Source organism: Crocuta crocuta, unplaced genomic scaffold, assembly GCF_008692635.1.
Source record: "Crocuta crocuta isolate KB4526 unplaced genomic scaffold, BGI_CrCroc_1.0 scaffold433, whole genome shotgun sequence".
NCBI classification, from domain to species: Eukaryota; Metazoa; Chordata; class Mammalia; order Carnivora; family Hyaenidae; genus Crocuta; species Crocuta crocuta.
In genome coordinates this window covers 1,242,491-1,270,127 of record NW_027530001.1, presented here as the reverse complement: position 1 = coordinate 1,270,127, position 27,637 = coordinate 1,242,491, and the positions used below count along the sequence as shown (strand labels likewise).

Genomic DNA, 27,637 nt, shown 5'->3' with positions numbered 1-27,637 from the left:
TGGTTTCATTGCCTGGGGCCATGAAGGGAGGGATGTTATGGCAGATTTATGACATGGGAAGAAAGATAGGTCCCAGGAGCCAAGTGGTTACTGGCTAAGCAAAGCCACAGTAGTCTTACAACCCCAGAGAAGGACTGGGTTTCATCCTGATGCCTTAATTTGTGGGCTGCCTGGCTCTTGGCACTGAGCTACAGAGAGGAAATAGAAATATAGTCCTTATATGGGTCCCTCTGCTAACTGGCTATGGACCCCTGATCACTTATCTTTGGAGTTTTTATCTCTGATCTTCAGAGTGAATGGGAGAATACAGTTAAGAATATATAGGGCCCTGGAGGCGCCTGGGTGGCTCAGTCGGTTGGGCGTAAGACTTCGGCTCAGGTCATGATCTCACCTTTCATGGGTTCANAAAAAAAAAAAATAAGAATATATAGGGCCCTGAAAGTATAAAAGAAGTGAGAGTCCTCCCCATGTGGGCCGGGTGCCCATGGCCACTCCCAGGCCCTGGCTCCAGTGCCTTTGGCTCCAGTTCCTTCCACGTGGTAATATCTGCCCTCCATTGAACTGTCAGTGTAGTTCTGCTGTTGTGGGGCTTAGATACCTGCATACTTACTCTTCAGATATGAAAGAGCCTAAGAGAGATATTGAAGACCATCTGGTCAAGTCCACTAAATTCTAATGTGGGGAGAAAATATTGAGACCAAGAGCTCCAGAGGCCAAATGACTGGTCTAAATCAAGGGCGCATGCCAAGAAGTGGCAAATCCAAAGTCCTGGCCTCTTTGCTCTTCTATGGGACATCCGTCCATGCTGTCAGTCCTCTCCACCTCCAGCCATGTTTTCTCTTGTTTCAACAGGTGAGCATAATCTTAACTCTGATGGTGCCAGTCTATGCCATCGACACGGAATCCCCACTCATGGAGATGTTTGTGGCTCATGGGTTCTATGCGGCAAAATTCGTAGTAGCCATTGGGTCAGTTGCAGGACTGACAGTCAGTTTGCTGGGCTCTCTCTTCCCAATGCCAAGGGTCATTTATGCCATGGCTGGTGATGGGCTCCTTTTCAGGTAAGGACTATGCTTTATGAAATTTATTCTGCTCCGCCATGCCTCTCCAGGGAGAATGTCACCCACTGTCAGCCTGACTATAATTTTGATGTGAGTGTATGTCACATAGATGATGGAACTTGTCATATGCCCTAATAAAGAGTTTGAATGAATAGATGGAAGCCCCCTAACAGCGCCTCAATTTGACTCTGGGTCTCCCAATCTAGCACAAACTGATATACTCCCCCTAACTGCCCCTCCCCTCCTGTTTGACACTGTGTGCTGCTTTGTGAAGATTGTGGGTGTCAAACTGCCACACTGGGTGGCTTCAAGAAGGAAGGACCCATCCCAGGGACATCTTGGGCCTGCCCTCACATTGAAGCCTGGTACTGCCCATTTCTCCACAGCCCCTCTGAAGCTGAAATCATTCAAAGCTACCTCACAGGAAGTATAAGACCATCTGAACAGAACCTAATAACAGTAGCAACAATAACTACCTTTTATTGAACGTTTGTGTATCCTGAGTGCTTTGTATATAGATCCCATGTAGTTGTCACAATAACCCTGTTTTGCAGATGAATATAGTAGATGAGTATACTCAGAAAGGTGAAAAAACTTGCCCCAATCTCCCAGCTGCTGAGGAGAGGCCAGGATTTGAACCCATGACTGTCTGATTCCAAAGACAGGATTTTTAAATACTCCAATATATTGCCTTCCAGCCCCCCTACATTGGCCATGAAGTGGTCAATTTGTCCAAAGGGAATGTGGCCCATCTCTCGGCTCCCAGTGTCCACTGTATGAGGGGCTTGTAGGGAAGGCATTCTTGCAAAAGCAAGGTGAAAAGCATGGAGGTCAAGGAGCTCTCAGGGGTATGGAGGGATCCAGCTCAGGGACTTTCTCTCTGCTGTCAGCTGTCATCTTCTGCTCCGTTTCCCCTGCCTACCCCCTGAGGTCATCACCAGGTCAGAGCTGCCATGTTTGGGGAGCTGGACAGAGGAAGAAGAGGTTGAGTGTGGCAGAGATGTTACAACTTCACACATCCAAAAGGTTTTTCTGCTGTCAAAGAGGAAAGATGCTGGAGCCCCAAAGACAGCTGATAGTCATGTGTGAAAGATGAAAATAAAGGAGAAATGGGAGAAGTGGGAGGAGGGCGGGTTAGGAGGAGAGTGAGGAGGAGAGCAAGAACCTGCTTGAGGCCCACAGGAACTGCTATAACAAGCACCTGCCATTCATTCACCTTTGTCGATCTCCAGCTGCTAATTGGCTGGATTTGGCCTGCATTTATGAGCATATGTTCTGAATTATTCTATTTCGCCACCTAAACCTCTGCACTTTTGTTGTAGAGCAGTGCTTCTCGAGCTTTGGTATAAATCAGCATCTTCTGGGTTTTTTTTAAAGCTTAGTTTGCTAGGCCCATGCCCAGAGATTCCAATGTAGGAGATCTCTGGTGAAACCTGAAAAATATGTATTTCTAATAAGCTCCAAGATGATACTGATGCTACTGGCCCATGGACTGACCACATTTTAGGTAACACAGGTTTAGGGGACACCAAGCTGGTGTATGAATGCTCCACTTATCAGTCCTTCCCAGAAAAGTTTGCACTTCAATTCAGGTTTCTAACAAGCTTCCTAAATTCAGCCAACCTTTCACATCATATAGTGAAGTAGGAACTTTAATAAAGGAGTTTGTCTCAAAACCAAGGCAGTAAAGTAAATTCTTTTTAAATTATATTTCAGGAACCAAATCCTGCAGTAGGAATAACTCTCTTGAAAGCAGTGAATCCAGAAGTAAATTGGAGAAGCAAGACCACGAGGAGTTAAGCTCTGTTAGAGTCTGTCACCACCTGTAGCTCACTGTTAACCCTCTGCTTGCCCCTCCTTCCAGGTTTCTGGCTCACGTAAGCACCTACACAGAGACACCAGTGGTGGCCTGCATTGTATCGGGATTCCTAGCAGCTCTTCTCTCATTATTAGTCAGTCTGAAAGACCTAATAGAGATGATGTCCATCGGCACGCTCCTTGCCTACACCTTGGTCTCTGTCTGCGTCTTGCTCCTTCGATACCAACCAGAGAGTGACATTGATGGTTTTGTCAAGTTCTTGTCCCAGGAGCACACAAAGAAGAAGGAGGGCATCCTGGCTGACTGTGAGAAAGAAGTCTGTTCTCCTGTGAGTGAAGGGGAAGAGTTTTCTGGCCCAGCCACCAACACATGCGGGGCCAAGAACCTACCATCCCTGGGAGACAACGAGATGCTCATAGGCAAATCAGACAAGTCAACCTACAACGTGAACCACCCCAACTATGGCACTGTGGACATGACCACAGGCATAGAAGCCGACGAATCTGAAAACATTTATCTCATCAAGTTAAAGAAGCTGATTGGGCCCCGTTACTACACCATGAGGATCCGGCTGGGCCTTCCAGGCAAAATGGACCGGCCCACAGCAGCTACAGGGCACACGGTGACCATCTGCGTGCTCCTGCTCTTCATCCTCATGTTCATCTTCTGCTCCTTCATCATCTTTGGGTCTGACTACATCTCAGAGCAGAGCTGGTGGGCCATCCTTCTGGTTGTTCTGATGGTGCTGCTGATCAGCGCCCTGGTGTTCGTGATCCTGCAGCAGCCAGAGAACCCCAAAAAGCTACCCTACATGGCTCCCTGCCTCCCCTTCGTGCCTGCCTTTGCCATGCTGGTGAACATTTATCTCATGCTAAAGCTCTCTACCATCACATGGATCCGGTTTGCAGTCTGGTGCTTTGTGGGTAAGCAATTTCCTTGGGAGCCTTGAGAATTCCCTCTCAAGGCCTTAAACAGGCTTATCCCAAAATTACCTCCTAGCTGGGCTGGGCATCTCCATTGCAAGAGAAATCTGGCTGGTTCTATGGACACTTGCTTTCTGGATTAGAGTCAATAGAGCCAGTTGTGCCCTTTCTGCCTATTATGGTCTTGGTCGTTGGTTCTGAAGAATGATGCTATCAATCCAACACTTCATTGAATACTATTACTGGACAGTCTTTTTATAGACAATTAATTCTGTAAAAAGTCATTAATTAAAAATATAAATAAATATTATAGAAATATAAAATATAAAAAGTCATTCATTAAAATGAATCCACATAATAAAGGGACAAAAATAACACAGTAAAAATTAGAGTGAAAAAGGTGGACTGGAATTCTATTTTAGAAACTAAAACTTATGAAACTAAAAGCTATGGAAAGATTATTTTCCTTACATTTGACAAAATTAAATTAAAATGCCAGTCGTGCCCTAATTTTTTAAAGGAGCAAAGTATGAATTAAGTGTGGATTTTTGGCATAATTTTTCTGACTAAATTATACCACTTACCATCCCTCACAAAAATATTCAAGAGTTTTTTATTTCTTCCCAAGATTCTTTCGTCATCCTTTGATATTCCAATCATTCTCTTGGGAACCACTCATCACGCCATCAATCTTACTGATTTTCTCTTCGTCTGTTGACAACTGATATGACTCTGCCAGGTCCTCAACTGTCCACAACTTTGGGTGTAAATCAGAGGTGCTCTCTCTAAAGTCACTTTTATTGCCTTCAAAAAGTCATGCCCCTTTCCCAAGATTTTTCATTTTCCTTTGTGGTTGATGTATATTCTATGCACATCTCATGTTTATCACATCCAACAAGCACTGATGTTCATGAGATGGTTGGAGATTGGTGCTCATGGTAACTTGAGAGGGATATTTAGTGAAGACTGATTTTAAATTTCCTTAGTCACTATCTTTATCTCCCTAAACAAATTGATAGCCCTGAGTTCCCATCCACCCCTTGATATAGGAATACAGGTGTTTAGCACTGTGTCCTCCGTGCCTGGCACACAGCATGTGCTTAATAAATACTTCTCTATGACTACACTTCAGATGAGAGAAAAAAAAGGGTAGCTGGAAAGGAACTTGAGGAGGTGGAATTTGAACTATAAGCCTACGGATGTTTGGGTGTCTCAGTTGGTTGAGCATTCAACTCTTGATTTTGGCTCAGGTCATGGTTCCAAGACCATAGGATCAAGCCCTACATTGGGCTCTGCACTGAGCATGGAGCCTGTTTAAAATTCTCTTTTTCCCTCTGCCCCTCTCCCCTGCTCATGTTCTCTCTTTCTCTCTCTCTCTAAAATTATAAAATAAATAAACACACAGAAACTATAAGCCTATAAAATAATATTTGCATGAAGGAAGTGGGGCAAAAACAGTACCCAAAGGAAAGGGTCTAGGTCTTCTGGAAGATTCCTCACCTCCCAAAGCCATCCTGTGTCTTCTTATAGGCATCTTGTCCCAATTTTTCACAACTCTAGGTTTCATCCTGTTAGACTTTAGGGAGAGTTCTTGAGAGAACCCCACTCACCCCTCAAAGTTTAAACTACTTACATGATTTATTCACAATCTCTCCTCTCCATTTAAACATTTTTCCACTGGAACATGTAGCCAACTAATGGAAAGATTCTACTGTGGGTAGAAGTGACTGAAGAGGGTAGAAATATTTCAATCATATATTTGTCAAATGACTGAAGACACAGACATGAAGTTACATCCATTTATTCATTCATTCCTAGAGTATTAAGGCTGGAAGAGACCTTCAATATCCAGCATAATCTTACCAACTGTTGGTAGCCATCCCATCAGTAATATTTGGGCTGATTTTAGAAAGAATATGAATGGACTTTTTTTTTGAATTTTTAAAAGTATTATATAGCTATTATACATTTTTACACATACTAGAAAAAATATATATATTCAAATGAATCTGGTGATTATTTTTAAATTTAAAAAATGAGTCAAATTAAAGAAAAAGCATTAGTACTAGTGCAGGTGCCATGCTACATAGTAATAACTAACACTTAATATATCCCTTATCACATACCAACCATTATTCAAGGGTTTTCCTCACATTAACTTATGTATTCCTTACAGCAATCTTCATTTTACAGATGAGGAAGTGGAGACACTTGACTGAGGTCACATAACTAGAATTTAGTGGAACCAAAATTAGAAGTCAGGTAGTATGCATCCAGAGATCATGACCATGGCCATGACATGAAATATGTGGTATAGAAATAACCAAAGTTTGAGAAACACTGACATCATCTACCCTCCGCCACCTCTCCCTCCTCTCTCCACATCACAGATGACTAACCTGACCCTCCCAAAGGTTAAATAACATGCTCAAGGTCAACAGGAATAACTGGAGGTTATTCACAGAGCTATTATTAAAAACCTAGTATCTCCACACCCAGATCTGCAGTCTGTACCTCCCCACCAAGGTGCCTCTGAGCATCCTTCTTATTGGATCAGGATGTGTGATACATGGCTTGTGTGGATTAACACCGAACATCAGAGCTGACTCCATGCACACACAGGGCCCCACATTTGGCCTAATGTTCTGCTGCTGCTTTCTTGAATTCTTAACAACTTTTTTCTCTTAAATAGTTTATTGTCAAGCATGTTTCCATATAACACCCAGTGCTCATCCCCACAAGTGCCCTCCTCCATGCCCATCACCCCCCCTTCCCCTCTCCCTCACCCCATCTGCCCTCAGTTGGTTCTCAGCATTCAAGAGTCTCTCATGGTTTGCCTCCCTCCCTCTCCCCAACTATTCTTAACAACTTTCCAACAAGGGGCTCTATGGTTTCATTTCACACTGGGGCCTGCAAATTACATCACCAGTTCTGCCCTAAATCTATGGTTTCTGGAACACCAGAGGCACATTGCGAAAGTGGTAAGGTGGCAGCGACCCTTGCCTTGGAGTCAAACTGCCCAGGTTCAAATCACAGCTCTGCCACCCCTGTGTCCTGTGACCTTTGGTCACAAGCTCCTTTGGGTCTCAGTTTACTCATCTGTAAAAATGCAGATAATTCTACTAGTCATGATCTGGTTGCTGTTTGGGGCTCAAATAAATGGGGCTTAATAAGAAAATATTGGGGAAAGTAATGAGGATTATTTCTTTCCTGCCTTCCTTTTTAAAATCTAAAATGATTCATTGTCACCCAGGCTAGCTATCACATGCCAAAGTACAGCATGAACCTGTTCTGACTCAGGCTGCCCTCCCAGTTATCAGGCAGAAGAAAACTCCCAGAGAGGCTTTTGTACTCTTGCTGATAACATAAACTTCAAACTCGCTCCAGAAATTGATACTCCGTGACAAGGGAGGGGCCGCCGCGCAGCCTGAGGCTGGCCAGACAGAGGACACAGGAGCTCACAGCTAGCATCCAGCTGCTAGCCACTAACCGCATTAGCATTGTGGCCTTTGAGGACTGGTCCATGAGGAAGTTCTGCCTAGAACAAACATTCTCCATCCTGACTACACACCAGAATCACCCAAGCTGCTTCTGAAATATTCTATGCCCAGGATCCTCCTCTCAGAGATTTTCTGATTTAATTGGTCTGGTGCAGCCAAGCACTGGGTATTTTTCTGAAGCTCCCCAGGGAATTTTAATGTACGGGCAGGTTTACAATGATCTAGGACAGTGGTTCTCCAAGTGTGGTCTCAGGCCAGCAGCATCAATACATGAAACAGGTTAGGAACGAGATTTTGAATCCCATCCCAGACCTGCCAAGTCAAAATCTCTGAGAGGAATTTAGGTTGTAACAAACCCTACAGATTAGTCCGATGCCTGCTCAAATGTGACAAGGACTGGTCTAGAGAGAAGAATAAGAAGATATTAGGAAGCAAGGCAGATAATTTAATTATAAAAACTCCCTGTTTTTCAAACAGAGTTTTGCACATATAAAACATATCCATCCCACAACCCCAAATTGACTTATACAATCTTCAATGATCTCATAGATTAAATATCCCATCTCTAAACTTCTGACTCTCCAAAATGTCAGGTTTTTATTTCATGATTCATAGTATAACTTTCCTGGGGAGAACAGTAGAGATATTTTTAAACAGAGCTTCTTATGAAACATTAACTACTTTTTAAAAAGAAGATTTACATGTTAGGCTGAGTCATAACCTGATAATCTTTTTAGGCATATCTTTTTAATCAGACTTCTCTAAATGAATCTTAAATACAGCATTTTTCTAACAACGTTTTGCTAAGCTTTTAACCTTCAGATGAGCACGACTCATAGAGTAAAATAAGGCACAAGTCCCAACAAGATTACTCAGCACTTGTTTCTTTTTGTTCAGACAGCAGAAATAACAGGCGCAGCAAATGTTTGATAATCTCCAGCAAAATGAGCACAGAGCAGACTTCCTCTTCTCTCAGCTGATGCAGTTTTGTAAAAGAACACCTCAAAGGGCTGGGCAGATTCTCAGGGAGCCTGAAACTAGCAGTTACCAGTGATGATGCGATACAGCGGTACTTTCCAGGTCTACGGGTCCCTGTGGGACGGGAGTATAAAATAATCATCGGGTAGACCAGCTCATGGGCACCCTCACCCTGAGGGCTGCCATGTTCTCACCTGGAATTTTTTCAGCCCCTCAGAGAAAACCCAAATTCTCTTCCATAGATTTAGAGAACAGACAGTAATTTGGCAATGAACTTCATAAATCCTGTACTAAAACATGATTTCCAAAGAGAAGACACACCTGAACTATCATTTGAAATTCCTGTTGGAAATGGACTCAAAGCAGTCATTGTCATGCAGGGAAGAAGAGAGGAAGAAGGGGGCCATGAATTGGGAGCAGAGAGGGCACCAAGGTAAATCAATTCCTGAGGATATGTCCCATAAATAAGCTTGAAATTCTCCTGTAGGCAGAGGAGAAAACAAGTGGCAACTTCAACAAATAAATCTTGCTCAAAAGGGCAAAAGAAAACTCATGAAGGCCAAGGTGAGGATGGCAAGACGGGCAGTGCAATTCCAAGGAGGGAGTGTGGAGGCGGGGGTCCCACCACAAGCCCTGCTGCCTGCTGACAGAGGGGCTGTGCTGGGCAGGGCTATGCAATGGAGGAAAGGGCCAGGTGATACCTTGGTTCTGCACCCCGCGGCAGCCACGGTATCACTGGCCTTTGAAACAAAAGAAGGAAGGGAGAAATGCCCATGGCAGAGACAAAGGGCCCCGGAGCAGGTGTGTACGAGGCCCCCGGAACACACTTAGAGCCATGAAAGAGTGGGCACTGGGCATCTTTCCCTCAGCATTGTATTTCTAAGATTCATCCATGTTATTGCTTGTGGTTTTGGTTTGTCCATTCTCCTTGCCTGCCTAGCTTCCCACTGCGATAATAATATACCACAACGTATTGACCCATTCTAGTGCCGGTGGACGTTTAGCTTGCTTCCAGTCTAGGGCCGTTACAGAAAGAGCTGCTATGAATATTCTTGTACATGTTTTTGGTGGACGCATGGACATATATCCCTTGGGTTTCTGCTGAATTAAAAATGGCACTGCTGGCTTGGATTACTAGATTTTTTAAACATTCTTTAACAAGATTGTATTTTGTCTCATGGCCATTATACCTCTCAAGTAAAATAAGTCCCCAGTTCCATTTTGCAAGTGGGAAACTGAGGCATAAAGTAATGTGACTTTATATTTGATTGGTTGCAGGGCCAGGAAGATAATCTCCACCCTCCCTCCAACCCCCCATTCAATCCAAGCCTGCACTTCCTGGCCACACCATATTAAACAGATCTTATTGTTATAATCAACAAGGCTTGTGGTGGGATTGTTGTTATTGTTGTTGTTGTTGTTGTTGTTGTTTTAGAGAGAGAGAGAGCAGAAGAGGGGCAAAGGGAGAATGAGAGAGAGGATCTTAAGTAGGCTCCATGCTCAGCGCAGAGCTTGACATGAAGCTTGATCTCACAACTATGAGATCATGGCCTAAGCCAAAATCAGGAGTCAGATGCTCAACCAGCTGAACCGCCCAGGCGCCCCTATGGTGGTATTTTAAAAACTAACCAGCAAAGCAGGAGTTGGTAGGGATTGCAGTGGCTGGGGAGGACACCTCCTCAGTACCATCCAGTTTTGATTTCTGCATTGGCAAATGTCTGTTTTGGGAAGCTGATCCCAGAGTAGTAAAAATAAAGAAGCCTCTGGGCATAACAAAGTGCCCCAGTTATCTGCAGCGGGCAGGGCTTCCTGCTGGAAAGTGCACCCCAGGAAGAGGTAGCCCCACCCAGCCTGAGGTCAGGTAGCCCACCTCCTCTGGCCCTGAGCCCTGCGGCTGCCTACAGAGGACAGGAAGCCCCCAGGGGACTCTAGAGATTCAGCATCTGCTCCTCAGCCAGACTTTGTGCCCCTGAGGTTAGAAATCTGCTGCTAGTGTCTATCTCTGGGCCAGCCAGTCTCTTTTCAGAGTTGAGTTTTCCTTCTAGGTTTTCCCCATAGGATCCAGAGACACCCCCCCCCCCTCCTCCCATCCCTCTCACTTCTAGGTTTGGTGTCATTTGCCCGGTTTGCACAAATGGAGCAACATAAGTAGAGTAAGTTGTTTTGCCCGCAGGCAGGTGTCCCAGCATCTGAAGGCAGGCTTGGCATTTCTAAACCTTCCCCGCAGGTGCCTGGGTGGGATGGGAACAGCCATCAGTTTAGACTCAACAGATGAAAGTTCCAGTGCCTTTTCAATCACTGACTTATTAACCAGTTCTTAACCTCTCTGGGATGAAAGACGAGGAAGCACTTTCCCACAAAGGGCTTTCCAATCACAAAGTATTCTACTACGTAAAAAAGCCCATTCAATTGTTGAAGAAGGAATTCTTCATTTTGTCTAGTGTGAACCTCTCCTGGGCACATTTTCCACCAGGGAAATTCTGTCTGGAAGAAAAGCCAATGCCTCCTTTTGAACAGTTCCCTTGGCTGCAAACAGCCTTTTGTGGGATTCATGGCCCTTACCTTTGACCAGGGCTGGCATTCAGCCCGTGGGCCCCAGTACAGCCATGTCTGTTTTTAAAATACAGAAACTCTCCTGTGCCTACTGCTATCTAGTTGGTGCCCTGAGCGTCTCCTCTCCCTAAGATCCGTCAACTAAAAATATAACTCCAGCCCAGCAGGAGTGCCTCCAAGACCCTGCTGCAACAGGAGAGCTAACGCCCCTCTGATTTTTAACATCACACCTGCCTCTCATTTATTACACATTTAAGAGGTGTAACTACAAAGCAATGCATCTAAGTTTTTAAGCAACAGCAGGATTAAATATGCAAATATCAATTAGGCATCTCACTCTGAAGGGCTGGTTCCAAATCACTTCTGGCTTATGCCAAAAGCAAATCCTCTCTCAAAAGATAAAACTTTGCCATCCATAAGGGATTACATAAGAATATGATGCCAGCCCCAGTTACAACTTGAATAACAGTACCCCAAAACTCTATCGAGCAGTAATAGCATTATTGGAGTAAGTCTATAGCCTCATATGGTGAAGAGTTTTTCCCCACATGCATAATAATTCAGGGAAATTTTAATACTTCTGCATATCAGATGATATTAGAGAATTATTATTAGTTTTTAGATGTGATAATGATACTAAATTAAGTATTTTTTTAAAGTCTATTTTGGGGATGCCTCGGTGGCTCAGTCGGTTGAACATCTAACTCTTGATTTCAGCTCAGGTCATGATCTCATGATCTCAATCTTGTGGGCTCTAACCCTGCATTGGGCTCCATGCTGAATGTGGAGCCTGCTTGGGATTCTCTCTCTCCCTCTCCCCTGCTTGCACTCTCTCTCTCTCTCAAAACAAATAAACATTTAAAAAAGAAGGCTATTTTAAAGATACATATTTATTTACAGGCAAAGCATAGGATGGAAGGGATTTGTTTCAAAATAATCTAAAGAAAAGGGAGCACAGGGTGGGTGTCAGGAGGGAGCTGTGATAAGTGTATGGGCTTCTTTATACTATTCTCTCCACTTTGATATAAGTTTGAAATTCTTCAAACTAAAAAGTTACACAAGATTGATTGCAATCAGTCTATAGCCCCTGGCGGGTGATAGAAGCACCCCGGATCAGGACATGAAGCGACCCTGAAGGATTCACAGTCCAGCCACTAACCGTGTTGCTGTGGAACATCTCTTATTTTGTCCTGTGCCTGAGTCTCCTGTCTGTAAGACACACGTAATCACAACCTTCCCACTCCCGGCCACACACACTCACTCACACTCCCGAACAAGCGAGGAGGGATCTAACTAGGATAACATATGTATAACATTTTGAGCTCTTTGGGGGAAAGGTGCAACATAACTAATGCATCATTAGGACCTCAGCACCCGAAGGTGTTGTGTGAAATTCAATTTAGATGATTCAGAATTCCCAGAATCCCCACAGATTTTTCAGAAACTACCTCATGCTTAGTTTTCTAAGCAGCTGAAGAAAGGAGCAGAAACAAAACACCCTGCTTCTACACAGGAGGCTTTTAGCAGCTCTGTTTACTCCTCCGACACAAAGCCTTTGTTTATGTGTGACAGATGGTAGTACATGCTTCTCTCCTCTCTCTCTCTCTCTACCTCCCTTTTATCTCCCTCCCTCCCTCACTTCATTTGTTCCCCTCTCTTTCTTTGTCCCCCTCCATTTTTCCTTTTCTTCAATTCTCAGTGCTTCACAGCACTTTTCTTTTTTTCTCTTTCTTTTTTTCTAGAACGAGAGAGAGCCCACACAAGCAGGGAATGGGCAGAGAGAGAGAATCCCAAGCAAGCTCCACACTCAGCGTAGAGCCTAACACAGGGCTCAATCCCATGACCTAAGCTGAAATCAAGAGTCAGACACTCAACCAACTTGAGCCACCCAGGCATCCTTCACATCACTTCTCTTGTATTTACTCAAGGGCCAGCAAGAAGGATAAAGACAGACAGAACATGAGACCTTTACCTAGGTTGACCATTTATTCCATCAGGCTACACGCACAAGTCACTTCTTGGTTCAGAGCATTCATATTTGAAATATATTTTTGAAGACAAAGTAATACACCTTTGAAATTGTAGGGCAAACATTAAAAGGCCCATAAATATTTACATGGCAGATTTCCATGGGTTGCTTTCTCAAAGTAATTATAGTCAGTGCATTCACACACGCGCGCACACACACACACACACACACACACGTTACTTCAGTCTCAGCCATTCCCAAAAAACAAATGTAGACAAAAACAAATGTAGACATTACCCTTTTACTGAATATGTACTATGATATGCATAGTCTATACACCAGCCTGCGGAGCGGAGATGTGAAGGACCGTGTATGCAAGTCTTCTCTCTATCCGTATAGAATGCTAGTTCTGCCCTCAGGCTGTTACTTTTTCTGTAAAATGAAGGTACTGCATTCATTCACAGACTCTTTCCCAGCTCTATATAGCTGGGATTCTATGAGGCTCTTAGAGAATTTCCATAAATTCTGTTGGGGGTGGGGGAAGGTCTGTCAGAATACACATCAAACCAGTGCTTGAAGGATGAACCATGTAATGGCACAGCAGAATACTTAGGGACAAAGGGAAAGGGGAGAAATGGTATTAAGTGCAGTGGGGAAATAATTCACTTATAAATAGGGTCTGATTAGGGTATCAGAGATAGAAAGAATTGATATAATAGATACTAAGCAGGAATAGGAGGCAAGATTTGACACCTCCATTGATGTCTAAGACAAAAGACAACAAAAAAGCAAAACTGTACCAAAAAAAATTAAAAAAAAAAAAGGTGTGTGCCTATTGATCCCACCTAATCTCCTGAAATTTACTCTCAGATCTCAAACATGCTTCCAATAGAGGCATTCTCCTCCCTTTTAGAGGAGGCCTGTGCCTTGCCCTACTCAAGGATAATAGCTATCCCCTATGGCCACCCCCAACTCCCAGACAAGAAAGAGTAAAGATCCGTGCTCAGAAAAATGAAGTTGCTATTTGAGAATAGCTACATCTGCAAATGATTAACTCCAGGATTTATTACCAATTAGGACTATAAATCTCTGCTTACTTTGGCTCCTGGAAAGTTGATTTCACTGGGGGTTGGGGAAGGGGTGAGGAGAAAGTCATTTGAGACAAGGAGAGAGAAATCCAAGCTTAAAAAGACACACTTCAAATTTAAAAGGAAGCAGGATTTCTCAAGCACCAAAGAGGAAAGCAAACTTGACTTTGTAGTTCCATGCAAATAGCTCTGCAGATGCCTACAGTGTTAGCAAAGTCAAAGAGGCTAGTGCAACTCAGAAGAGGGAGTCTGGGGTATGGAAGGGGGTTGCGTAACAGAGTGGCATCCAGTAGCCAAGCCATAATATGGCCAGAGCTGGCAATGAAGTATGTGCTTCGGGGACTTTATACTCCTGAGCTAAGGGATTCCCAGCCTTGGCTGACCACTAGACTCACCTGTTGAAGCTTTAAAACATACTATGCTTCAATCATATTACAGGCCAATTAAATCAGAGTTTCCAGGCATGGTGCTTGGGTATAAGAGCAGTTCAAAATCCCCAGGTGACCCTCCCGGTGAAGCAAGGGCTGAAAGCCAACGCTTATCTCATGTCATCCTCATGGCAGCCCCAAGTTATAAGTGTCTATCTTATGTTTTCTGGAAGGGAAAACTGAGGCACGAAAAGGCTAAGTAACTGGTCCAGAGTTACACAGCTAGCAGTGATGGAGGCAGGATTTGAACCCACGGCTCACAGTCTTAATCATCATGCTCTATGACCCCCCAAGGATACGGTTCTCAGCTATTCCAGGCCCTGAGCCTTCATGAACTTTTCAAGGTAGAAAATGGGGGTTCTCAACCTATTTTATGTTATTTTGAAAAAAAATTAGAATAGAAATGAAACATTAGCCCTTATTAATGCTACACATTAATGAAGAAGACAAGTCTCTTTGCTTGGAATGATACCAAAATAAGGAGGTTGCACTGGAAATCCCATGCTCATCAGGAGTTCTCATTCATTCATTCAACACATATTCTGCAGAGTCTATAAAACAGAACCACCCTGTGCAGATAATCACACAACAGATGTTCTCAGGGCCGTAACAGTGGCATGCTCCAGACACTCTGAGAGCCCACAGAAGAAAGTGAACAGCTCTGGGTGGCAGTAATATAAGAACACTCCTTTGGTGAGTGAAAAATGACAAGGTAAGCCATAGGGCAATATATGCACATTGCTCAGTGGTAAGATGAAAGATGGAGACCCTGAGTGGAGGCGTGGGATAATAAACGACTAGAAGAAGGCTGCGGACACACTGTGGGTGATCCATAGATATTTAAGCCAGGGTGGAAAACGCAAATTCCTGGTTGGCGCCTACATGAGCTGGATGTCAACAGGGAGGTGGGGACAGAGGAGACTAGAGAGCCCACATTCTGTCCAAAGAGGCAGCTGTTCTCACCTCCGGCTGAAACTGTCATATAGGAGTGTGGGGACAGCGTTGTCAGAGCTTTGGAGTTTTTTAGGGGAAGCTGTAAATAAGGGCTGCTGAATGCAAGATATCCCACTTGGAGTCTTTTCCAGACACTGTGTAGACCAAAAAAACACATCCTCCCCCAGCTCTACTTTCACCATTGAGCGATCTCCCTGCTACTCGCATGGATCGCAAAGCAGCTGCTTATTCACCTGTGCCTTTCCCTCCCTGCAGGTATGCTCATTTATTTTGGGTATGGCATCTGGAACAGCACCCTGGAAATCAGTGCTCGAGAAGAAGCCTTACACCAAAGCACGTACCAGCGTTACGACGTGGATGACCCTTTCTCGGTGGAGGAGGGTTTCTCCTACGCCACCGAAGGCGAGAGCCAGGAGAACTGGGGCGGGCCGGCCGAGGACAAAGGCTTCTATTACCAACAGATGTCAGATGCTAAGGCAAACACCCGGACAAGTAGCAAAGTGAAGAGCAAAAGCAAACACAAACAGAACTCAGAGGCCCTGATTGCAAATGATGAGTTAGATTACTCTCCAGAGTAGGAGTAAACACACGAGAAATGTGTAGAGACGATGGCGATTTCTTTTCAGTAACTTAACCTGTGGGCTAGAGGGTGAAAACATTTTTTTGGCTCTCATTTCAAAAATCCAGCCTTCCCCCAGAGTCAGTCCCCAGTCATAGCCTGTCATTTGCTACTTATGCTCCTCAGGATAGTTCTGTTGAAGGGTTTAACCTGGGTTTCATCACCGATCCCCTTGTGGGGGAAAAAAAAAAAAAAAACTAAACAAGAGGCTACAAAAAATTCTATCTTAGGTGCAACCATCAGAGTGGATGGCAGCAAATGTTTCCTAGGACTTTACTTTTCTGGTTGAATCCTTCTGCTTCTTACTGAGACCCCAGAAGCAAGGGGCTAACTTCTTGGGCCACCCTGAGGCCGCAGCTCCTCCTGGAGATGTGCCAAAGCAGGTGGGTGTGGGCACAGGGTAGCTTCTCAGCCCCTGGGAGCACAAGGGGCTCTCAGTACTGGCTGGCTTCGAACTGCTCCCCAGGGGGCGGCCAGGTGGGCGCTGGCACTTTCTCAGCCAGCGACACTTTGTCCTCAGATCTCACAAAAACTAATTCTTGGGAGAAAACACATGCTTCTTTTTATTCCTCAAGGTTCTCACAGTCTCCAAACTTCAGGAACCGGCAAAGGTTAGGGATTCTGAGACCATTTCCCCAGAGGGTTCAGATTTACCATAAAACAGTCACGCAGACCCGACAACATGGTAAGAAGCCCCATCAAAGGCCTACTTACATGCCCAGGAAAAAATTAAATAAGCATCTCCTGCAGCAAAGGCCAGAAGGGCATTGGCAGAAATCAACTCTCTGTCATACCTTTTCTTTTACCAGCCTCTAAGCTCCTGCTGATATAATGAAAGAGGGCAAAGTTGGAGCATGATTTCATGGCACTAATATGCCTTGAAGAAGAAGGCCGTTTGTTTTATAACCGGATAAAAATCTTTACAAGGAGAAGTGACCCAGTCACTGAGATCATATTGCAAATTCTACTTCAGATTTCCAAAATTATAAATTGTGCAGTTTGTGGAGATTTGCAACCAGTTGGTTGGTGGGGGCTCCTCTGAAAACAGAGATGTGGAAACACAGCTACTTAGGTAATCGTATTTTGAGAGATCACATTTCACTTCTGAACCTTATTCCTCTGGAGGAGCTCCCTTTTAGACATGTATTTTGTCTGCTATTTCCCAGAGCAGGATTCACTGGAGCCCAGAGAAACACCTACTCTAAGGTCTAAATTGGGCCATGAGAGGGGCTTCTAAAGGAATTGTCTCAGAAATAACCTAGACGAGAGAACGTGCCGCAGGAAAAAGCACATAGCCTCTAATCTCTGCTCTTGGTTTCCAGAGATTCCCACGGCTGCACTGAGATGTGCACACAAGAACCGGAAGGCACGGTTTCAATCAAGCTAAAATCTTTGTGGGGGGTTCCTGAAAGTGGGGGTGGGGGCAAAATAGCAAATTTCGTGCCCTCTCTCTCCCGGGTCTAGCATTATGCCAGGCGTTTTCCAGAATACATCAACTAATGTGAGGTCTATTCTTTCTTCAATGTTGAGGTTCCTGCCATCTGAGCATGCTTTAGGATTCTGGAGAAGAGGCAAATTCACTCATCGTACTGTGCTGTATTGAGTGTATCAGTATACACTGATTGAGAAAGTACCAAGGGCTCAGCGATGAGAAGGGTAAGAAGTGTAACATTGTGCCCTTGGGGCTCCCAGTTTCGGGAACCCGCAGCTCTGGTGCCTGACAATCGCAGATGAAACAACCAAGCCTACGAGGGAATCCTCATGGATGCCCGCACCGGGCTTAAGATAAAAGGTCAATTGCAACTAGTTGTTTAACAAGCTTTTAAGTCAATTGCATACCACACCCATAGCTAATGTATTCTAGTAAATTCGAGTGACTCCTATTTTCCAGATCTTCTTTTTCATTCCTCTGCATTAATTGTTCAGAATTCTGGTTTCCTGAGGTCATTCTGTCATTTTGGCATTATGCGTGGCAATGCCGTGTCTTCTCTCCCCTATTAACCATAAAGATAGAGTACCTGGTCTGTGAAATATAGTCTTGGAGAGGAACTGTAAACTAATTACCAGGCATTTTTTGTGAATACCAAGTTTTGAACTAGTTTAGAGATTCAATAAATCTGCCTAAATCAAATAATAACGTGTTAAGCCTGAGCTATCCAGATAGATGGGGTGGGGCTGTATTCATTAAAAATGTCCAAAAAGAAATATGAATGCAAAATAACAAAATCTTAATGTGGGTGAAAGAGCTTCCATTTACTATGAAGGTTAAGTATTAAGGTTACAACAGTTTGGTGGCAGATGTATGAAATTTCTGTAGGATGAGGAGAGAGAATGCACGCTTTGGTAAACACCATTGGTATATAGATTTTGTGAAGATCCTATGAGCTGCTCTTTCTTCTGGGGCCATTTCTCCCACATAGTAGCTCCTTCTTTTTTTAATCTTGGTCTCTCCATTTCTCTAAAGTTGGTCATCTCCCTAGCAATCTTGGTTTAAAAAAATTAGTCAAAAAATTAGTCAATGTGATAGAAAAAGAATTCTTAAGGTAAATTGACATGTTTTGTTCATGTTTCCCAGCCTCATGCAATGGTCCCAGATTTCACAATGCAGTTTCAAATTCCATCACTTATTAGAATGATTATATGAGTGTTTCCTAACAATTTCCTCAAGACCTCTTAGTGGGATCATGTTAAAAGTAAGATCACCTTATAATTAATTACTGAAGAAACTTAGCCCCCTTGAATGGAGTCCAAAGAAGACCTAGATTTTATTGAATTCTTCTTACTTCAAGAGCTTTTCCAAGGAGGTTTCATTGTGTGAATTAGTTGGAACCAATTACTTGATTTTTCTGTAATTATATTCTATTTATTGGTACCCTCTTCATTTAAAAGGATTTTGAGGTGGCTATTAAAATACATATAATACCAAAACAAGTGAGGAGCTTGGGTGAATAAAAATAGAAATAGAAAGGATAAGACAAATCTAGAAGTGTGTATAGTGCCCAAATGGAAAACCTTTATACGCATTGCCAGATTTGCCAATAAGGAGGCAACTTGAAAAATAATGGAATTGTTAGTAATAACAAGAAGAAATACTCCTGCATGATAAGAACAAATCTTTCCCCATGACGGCAGAGAATAGCATAGATCATTGAAATATAGGCTTCAGATGTAGATTTTGCCAGAAATATATGCCTGGCATGTAGTGAATGCTCAATAAATATCTGATGAACATATAGATGGGTGAATAGATAGATGAAAGGAAAATGAAGTATCATTTTTTCAATAATTTTTTGTGGAATCCTTATTCTGTGCTTTGGCATAAGAAATAGGGGAAATAGGATACATAATATATATAAATAAAAACTATAGGGAAGGTTACAGGTGAGATGAGGGAATTACAATGTGAAATGGGAGCTCAAGTATGGAAAAGACCTCCTTCCATTGGAAAAAAAAACGATAGAGAATGCAGCCTTTGTGTTGAGCCTTGTGGAATGGGCAGAATTCTGCCAGGTAGAAAGGGGGGGAAATGCTTGCCAAGTGAAGAAGCAGTGTGAGTAAGGTGTAGACTGGCTAGTAGCTGTCCATGACTAATCGTTTGTACTGTGCCTCCTTCAGGGGAAAGCAAGAAGCTAGTTTGACAGGAATTTATGCTGTCTGCATGATTTATATATGGAACAGTAGGCAATAACGCTGAGAAGGTGGTCAGGGCTTGCTCCCTGATAGACTGGAACAGCAAACTAAGCTGGCTAGCTCTCCCTGGGTGGGGAGGCACTAGGGAAATGAAGAAGGTCTGAGTCAGGGAAGGTTGGACTTTAAGAAGTTAGGGCAGTGGCGTCATCTGCCTGTGTAAGGAGCTAACAGATCACACACACATTTCAAATTGATTTAATATATTAAAGAGAAAAAAATATTCAAATTAAAGCAATGTATGATGGATCCTTCTTTTGAATCCTGATTTCATCAGTAACCTAGAAGAGGTATAGTCATTTAATGTGTAGACAGACAATAAGAAGTTATTCACAACCACTTTATAATTTTCAACAATAAGTTGAAACAACCAAATCTAACAACTTTTTATATCTAACTAATCTAAACAGTAAAACCTCAGCTCCAGACTTTACTTAGCTTGAGTACAAGACCACTTTGAACTGGAGAAAGGAATTGGATGATAGAATTAGGTTAAGGGACACCTAGGTGGCTCAGTCAGTTAAGCGTCTGACTCTTGGTGTCAACTTAGGTCATGATCTCACTGTCTGTGGGTTTGAGACCCTTGTCAAGCTCTGTGCTGGCAACGGAGCCTGCTTGGGATCCTCTCTCTTTCCCTCTCTCTGCCCCTCTCCCACTCACACTCTATCTCTCTCAAAAATAAATAAATAAACATTAAAAAAAGAATTAGGTTAAGAATCCAATTCTACTTCTTATTACCAAACTAACAGCTAATCAGATGTCTAGAAAATGGTCATGATGAGCCTGTTAGATAAACAAGGGGGGGGAAAGTTATTGAAATTAACGATCCATTTGTCTACATATAAAGCTAGCAGTTATTGGGAAACAAAACACGAACTCCTTCAAAGAAATATCTTTCCCCTATTCTCCTGAAAAGAATTGATCTACTTGACCTCCTTCACATCACACTTGTTGGAAGTCTACCAGGGGCTACAAAATGTTTTCTCTGTATTTTAAATAGAGGCTGCAGGAGTTTGAGAATCAGCCTAAAAGACTAAACGAAGTGGCTTTCCCCTCACCCCAGCTTTCATCAGGGGCCAAGATCAGTGGAAGCCCATGGAGTGTCAGCCACAAGTTGACCTAATTTTATATTTCAGAGTGAAGTCGGAAGTCAGGAAGCATAGGACCAGCTCACTGAATCCGGGAGGAGTTAATGGCCCCCCTTGGATGTAAGCTTCCAGGTTAGTGAACAATCCAGAGATGAGGAGCCAATGAAACACACACTCCAAAGTTTGTCACTGGGGCTGCATGGCAGCACTCCATTTTTATGCCATTTGAAACAAGACTAGTCAAAGAAGGTGTTTCCAACCAAAATTTCCATGGCGCCTCCATTTCTTGTGTATGCTTGCACCTCCCTGACACTGAGGACCCGTTTGTCTACAAGGGCCCTTTGAAGTCCCCGAGAGAACTTTACCAGCTGGCAACCACTGAGGCCTGGCCATGAAAAGAGCCAATATTTGTAATTAAACAGCAGGCAAATGCAGAAAGAGAATCCCAAACCACAGGCCCCATGGCAAGCAGGAACCCGGATGTTGTTTCATCCAAGAGCTGACTTTGTATTTCTCAATTAGAACGGTAATGGGTAGCAAAAAGCCCCTTTCATATACATAACTGTCAGCCCTGTGTCTATTTTTTTTTTTAATCTAAGAGAAGCTATTGTAATTTCCTTTCCTCCTCAGAAGCTACTGCCTCTACAATGCTTTCCTTTTCTTGCTCAGCTTGAATAACACATGCATCATTCTGAACTACCTGGGCCATTGCCTTTCCTCCAAATTATTTCTCTAAAAAAAAATTATTTTTTTCTTTTAGGACTTAAAGGGATTAGCGAGAGTTTTGAAGCCCATCAAAAGTGAACATATATTCTGTAGTATCAACTAAAATAGTATTAGAGGGGCACCTGGGTAGTTCAGCCGGTTGAGAGTCCAACTCTTGATCTTTGCTCAGGTCATGATCTCACAGATTCATGGGATCAAGCTCCAAGTCAGGCTCTGCACTGACAGCCCAGAGCCTGCTTGGGATTCTCTCCCTCTCTCTCTGCCCCTCCCCTGCTTATGCTTGTGCATTCTCATTCTCTCTCTCTCTCAAAAATAAATAAACATTTAAAAATAAATAATAAAATAAAATAGTGTTTGAAATCATTAAACAGTATTCTACATGCATGGCATTACCAGATTCATATAGGACTTCCACAAAGTCGGCTTTGGCTTGAAGTATTCTGAAAGCAAGTAGCTGTAATTTTTTATCCCAGGAGAACATTCAGTACATTTTGGTACAAGAAGAGAGAATGGCTCTGTATTAGAATTAGAAAACAAGAGCAGCATGGATTTTTTTCATTAGGGACTCGCCCTGTGCTGTTTTTTTTTTTTCTACTACGCTTTCCTAACATTGGTGACATTGGCTAAAGAGAATTGTGGGTCTCGTAAATTTCCCAGGAAGGGCGGACTTTGAAGGATTGTGTTCATTCCAATACCGAGACGAGGAGACGGCTCCTTGCACATCTCCAACTGATGGGCAGTGGCGGTTGCCAGATCACTGGTCTTGCTCGCTCATGCTCCCAAAGGCGAGAATCTACAGCAGGAATCGTACGTTCCCACTTTCCAAAGCAAAGACATGCTATGTTAGTGCTGTGATGGCACATAAATACCTCAACTGTCTGGGCTGATAGAGAGGCTGCAGGTTTTTACGAGAGCAGCTACTGTTGTCATCCCATGTAGTTACACCATCTAAGGACAGAACTCCCTCACTATTCTAGCTTTTCTCACTGTGGAAAAGAAACATTACTGTTTAATTCATGTTCAAAGTTATAAATATGGCTTGTAAATCTTACTAACTTGTTTAATTTTTGTTTAGTCCTTGAGAAGTACAACTTGCTTTTTGCCGATGGTAATTTCTAGTGTCTTTTCTCTGCTATTTTTTTTTTGGTATGAAATTGCTGTATTTGCTAAAGTTTGTTCATTTTGTGGTTTTTAATTCCCATTGGTGCACTGTACAATGGGGTGTTATAGTGTATCACGAAGAAAGAAATAATTTGCAGATATGTTATGGGGTGTGTTTTATTTTCAAATGACTGTGGTGTTGACAATATATTGGTTAATCAAGACACTAAGGGAAAATTCTAAATTTACCAAAATGTGTATATTTTAATAAATGCATAAAGCTTTATTGTGTGCCTTTAAATTTAAAAGTGGGTTATAAAGAAAGTCAGAAATAAAAGTGTCTTACTATAAAATATCCATAGTATTGTAAAGCTTTTACACAGAAGACTACCAAAAGAAAAAAGAAAGAAAAAGGAGCTTTCCCCTATTTTGTTCACCATAATCAGCACCTGAAGTCTGATACTTTCTTTCCATTCTAAAATGGATATGAATAAGTGAATCTTGCCTTAAATGTTTCAATTGTCCTTTGTAGAAAAGCCAGATATATGAGGTCATTTTTTTGGAACTAATTGCATTATTGTGGAAAATTCATTTTCAGAATAAAAATATTTTAAAAATTACAGCTAATCGACTATTAAAATTTAAACTCAAAGAGAGTCAGTGCCCTCCTACCTTTTCAAATTCACTTTATGTCCATGAAGAGAACTAGATGGTCTTCTTCAGTGGGCTCTCAGGAGAACATCAAGTAATCCAATCTCCCTCTGATCATTTTCTTCAAACACAGTACCAGGCTCTCTCTGGGACCCCCACTGCCCTGCCTCCTGAATTATCCCATCCCAAGTACCAACTGCTAGCCACACCAGTACCCCTGCCCTCCATCCTTAGCACCCAGGAGCATTCCAGTTCATTTCCCCCATAACTGAAGGACCATTACCTGCCTACAAACAGCATTTCTGGTGGTTTAATTTATTTTTACTACTTAATAGTACAGTAGTGATATCTGGAGAAAAGGTAAAATGATGTAGTAGGGTCACATAATGTCACACGCAATGAACCTACCATGTCTTTATTTTCCACAACTCCTTGATCTCCCTTGCCAAGGTCTACCTGCCTGGGCGGCAAGGAGAGAAAAACAAATTTTAAATGTATTCATTTGCAGAATCACAGCTGTCTTGTGGTTAGTCTCTTTTTTGACGATTGAGTCTCTTGGGAGACACGCTCAGTCTTTTGGATTTCTTCCCCTCCCCCTTGCTTCTCTCCAAAATGACATCTGGGACCAAAACCTATAGGATCTCACAGGAGTTGGCGGCTGGGGGGAGTCTGAGGGAGCAGATGCAAACTAAGGTGTTCTGGACCCTCTGCTGCCGCAGAATGGTTACCTGGACTGCTCCCTGCACAGGTGACCATGGCAGAAGAGCTGGCCCATCTACCATTCGGGTTTCCTGATGACATTCACTTCCAAAATCCACAAGTTTGTCATTTAATCCCAGTTGTGAAGTTCCTGCACAAAGATGCTCCTTTCTATGATTCCAGGCCTCTGATGGTCCACCAAGCCCTCAGCACTGCCACTTTAGAACCCACTGTATCCCTCTGAGACCCGGGCCAGGACCACCAACTCGGGTGAAAGTATTCAGCCACTTCCTTCACTAATGATACACTATGATTTCTGGGCTCTGCTCATTGATGCTTATAGCCCCTGATGGCAGCTTCCAGCCTGTGGTGTGCTGCAGCCTGGTCATGAGGACGATTGTTAACTTTTCATAACTTCTGTGAGTCAGTTGCTAAAGACAACTATTATTAAAACTTAACTTCCTGGACGCCTGGGTGGTGCAGTCGATTAAGTGTCCAACTTCTGCTCAGTTCATGATCTCATGACTTGTGGGTTCGAATCCTGCATTGGGCTCTGTGCTTACAGCTCAGAGCCTGGAGCTTGCTTCAGGTTCTGTGTCTCCCTCTCTCTCTTCCCCTCCCGTGCTCATGCTCTGTCTCTCTGTCTCTCTCGCGCAAAAATAAATAAATACTAATAAAAAGACTTTTTAAAGCTTAACTCCTATAAACTTATAATCAATTATATTGAAAACAAAGGTAATAAATACTCAAAACTAATTACTACATTTAACTCTTATCTATGTTCTTGAGGTTACTTACAAGCATTATATCTCTCTGGGGAACATTATATAACCATATGCTACTGCACATCTTTTCCCAACTTTGTGTACAGTGAGTTCACACTGGTAGCTTGAAATCAGTCGTGGTGGGAGTATTTACACCATGCAAATTGGCAAACTCTACAAAATCAAGTTCTGTTTGTTTCTAGAGAGCTGTCTGTTATACATTGATAAGCACACCACCGCTTATATCCCTACCAGCTAAATATGTCACTAATCCATCCAGTGTTTTCATATGTTGTCACTCCTAATACAACCTGCCACAGAGGGGGAAAAAGGCTGGACAAGTATTTTTCCCTCCCCATCCTACCTCTATTTCTCTTCTTCTCCCCATCATCCAGAAGGACCAGTAGAGCTTGACTTCCCACACTTCTCTCAGGCTAAAAAGGATTCTCCCTACATATTACCTCCCTCCTGAGGCCTAAATGCCTTGTATTTCAGTCTTACTGGTGGAAGAGTTGCCCATTTGCCTGTTTATAAATAGTAGCCAAGGAGAGTCACAGGACTACCTAGAATTGGGGATCACCAGGATCAAAAGTAATTGGATACATTTTCCAAAATACAACCTCATTACATGGATCTTAATGTTGAAAGATTATTTAATACCAAGCGTTAGTGAAGATGTGGAGAAGTTGGAACCTTTCTATGCTACTGGTGGGAAAGTGAAATGATGCAATAGCTGTAGAAAACAGCGTAGCTATTTCTCAAAAAAATAAAAATAGAATGACCATATGATCCAAAATTCCACTTCTGGATATATATATCCCAAAGAATTGAAAGCAGGGTCTTGAAGGTTTTCGTTCACAGCAGCATTGCTCACAGTGGCTAAAACAGGAAAGCAACCCAAATGTCCATCAATGACTGAAGGGATGAAGAAAACGTGTATATATACATATATAATGTAATGTACATATATATATATTGCATATATATACACACACAATGGAATATTATTCACCCTTAAAAAGGAAAGAAATTGTGGGCACCCGGATGACTCAGTTGGTTAAGCATCCAACTCTTGATTTCAGCTCAGGTCATGATCTCATGGTCCTTGAGATGGAGCTTTGTGTTGGGCTCCATGCTGGATGTGGAGCCTGCTTAAGATTCTCTCTCCTTCTCCCTCTACCCCTCTCCTGCTCACTTGCTCTCTCTCTCTCTCTCTCTCTCTCAAAAAAATAAAATAAAAATAAAAATGAGAGGAAGGAAATCCTGACATATGCTACATCATGGATGAACTTTGAGGACATTATGCTAAGTAGTAAGTACTTCTACTTATATGGGGTACCTAGAGTAATTCAGATCATAGAAGCAGTAAGAAGAGAGGTGGTTGCCAAGGGCTGGGGGAAGGGGAGAGCAGGGACTTACTGTTTAATGGGTGCAAGTTTCAGTTTTGCAAGATAAAAGAGTTCACTGAGAAGATGCAGTGACGGGTATGCAGCAATAGGAATGTGGTTAGTACCACTGAACTGCACACTTAAAACCGCCTAAGAGGATACATGTCAGGTTATATACATTTTCCACAATTTTTAAGAGTGAAAAAGATTCAAAGTTTATTCAGAGTATCAAAGCTGCTTTACAGGCATTTTCTCCTTAGGCCATAACTCAAAACCTTTTTTTTTTTTTTAATTTAAATGTCAGTTAGTTAACATACAGTGTAGTGTTGGTTTCAGGAGTAGAACTCAATGATTCATCTCTTACATTACACCCAGTGCCCATTCCTAAAAGTGCCCTCCTTAATATCCATGACACATTTAAACCCCCACCCCAACCTCCCTCAGCAACTTTCTGTTTGTTCTCTGTATTTAAGAAGAGTCTGTTATGGTTTGCCTCTCTCTGTTTTTATCTTAGTTTTCCTTCCCTTCTCCTATATCAAAACCATTTTAAAAATTAAATGCCCCATTGGAAATTTAAGGGACCCCCACATCCCAAACACTAAACATTTTATTTCCAACTATTAGCAGTTCAGTCCCTGGCAGTGAGAGTCCTTACCGAGTCAAGGTCCCTTCCTCTCTTTTGCCCACATGCATCTCTTCCCCTACCTGAGGATAGGTTTTTTCCGTTCTCACACTGGCCTAAATCAAATTGAGAAAAACTCTAAGCTATGAGGCTCAGAAAGAAAACCACACACACATCCATTCCTATGACCTAGAAAATTCGAATTCTCCAAGCTTTTATTACATATACGTGTAATCCTGATGCTTACCCATCAGAGCCATTTAGAGTGTTTTCAGGAAGGGATGAGCCCTCTATAAGTCAATTAACTGGCTGAGATAAGTGCAGTGGTACGCTCCCCTTCAGAGGAGGGAAATACAAATGATTTGTGACTCTAATTAACTTCAAACACAGCAACAGGAATACAATTTGGCACAGAATCCAAAGAGGAAATAGTCCATCTAAATTCAATTTTGGTGGCTGGAAGACCTTAATTGAGTTTCCTTCCTAACAGACACTCCTCACAGGGCAGGGTAGGGAGGGGGAAGGGGGTTTCCTAGCATTAGGGTTTCCCTGTTCGATGAAGCTCTATGTCCAAAGCAACCCCTTTAATGTACTGGAAACAGTTCAAGGTGTGGATACAATGTCCTCAACTTTCTCACCCAGCCTTGTCAATCTTGTAAGAGAAGGTGGAGGAGACTGGGCCAATCAGCCCACTGGAAAGGGCATGGGAAGGAGACAGGCTGTGAGCCTTGAAGACCAGCAGAGGGAGGGCACCTCTGCCCTATCTGGCCCCTGATACCCAAATGCCTCCATTGGAAACAAAGTCTGGCATTCCTGAGTAAGACATAGATCTTTAAATGCCTTCACAGTTAACTCCCTTTGGAAGAAGGAACACAGTGTCTTAATTCAATCATGTTGAGATATGAATGACTGATATTAGTTCCTTCTCAGAAAGTTGATTTTTACTGGTCATGGGAACAGATTACGAGGGCCCTGGGTGCCTGATAGGGAGGTGGGAGACTCCCAGAGATGAAATGGCA

The 27,637-nt window shown here is 42.8% G+C and overlaps 1 protein-coding gene across 1 annotated transcript in view; it reads left to right on the top strand.

The window, feature by feature from the left end:
- Nucleotides 1-15,975, top strand: part of SLC7A14 (solute carrier family 7 member 14) — a 50,281-nt gene extending 34,306 nt beyond the window's left edge. The window contains exons 5-7 of the mRNA XM_077763627.1: nucleotides 853-1,061; nucleotides 2,926-3,803; nucleotides 15,529-15,975. Of these exons, the coding sequence (XP_077619753.1) occupies nucleotides 853-1,061; nucleotides 2,926-3,803; nucleotides 15,529-15,851 (1,410 nt within the window). The 3' untranslated portion in view covers nucleotides 15,852-15,975. The remainder of the gene's footprint in view (nucleotides 1-852; nucleotides 1,062-2,925; nucleotides 3,804-15,528) is intronic.
- The last annotated feature ends 11,662 nt before the right edge of the window (nucleotides 15,976-27,637 follow it).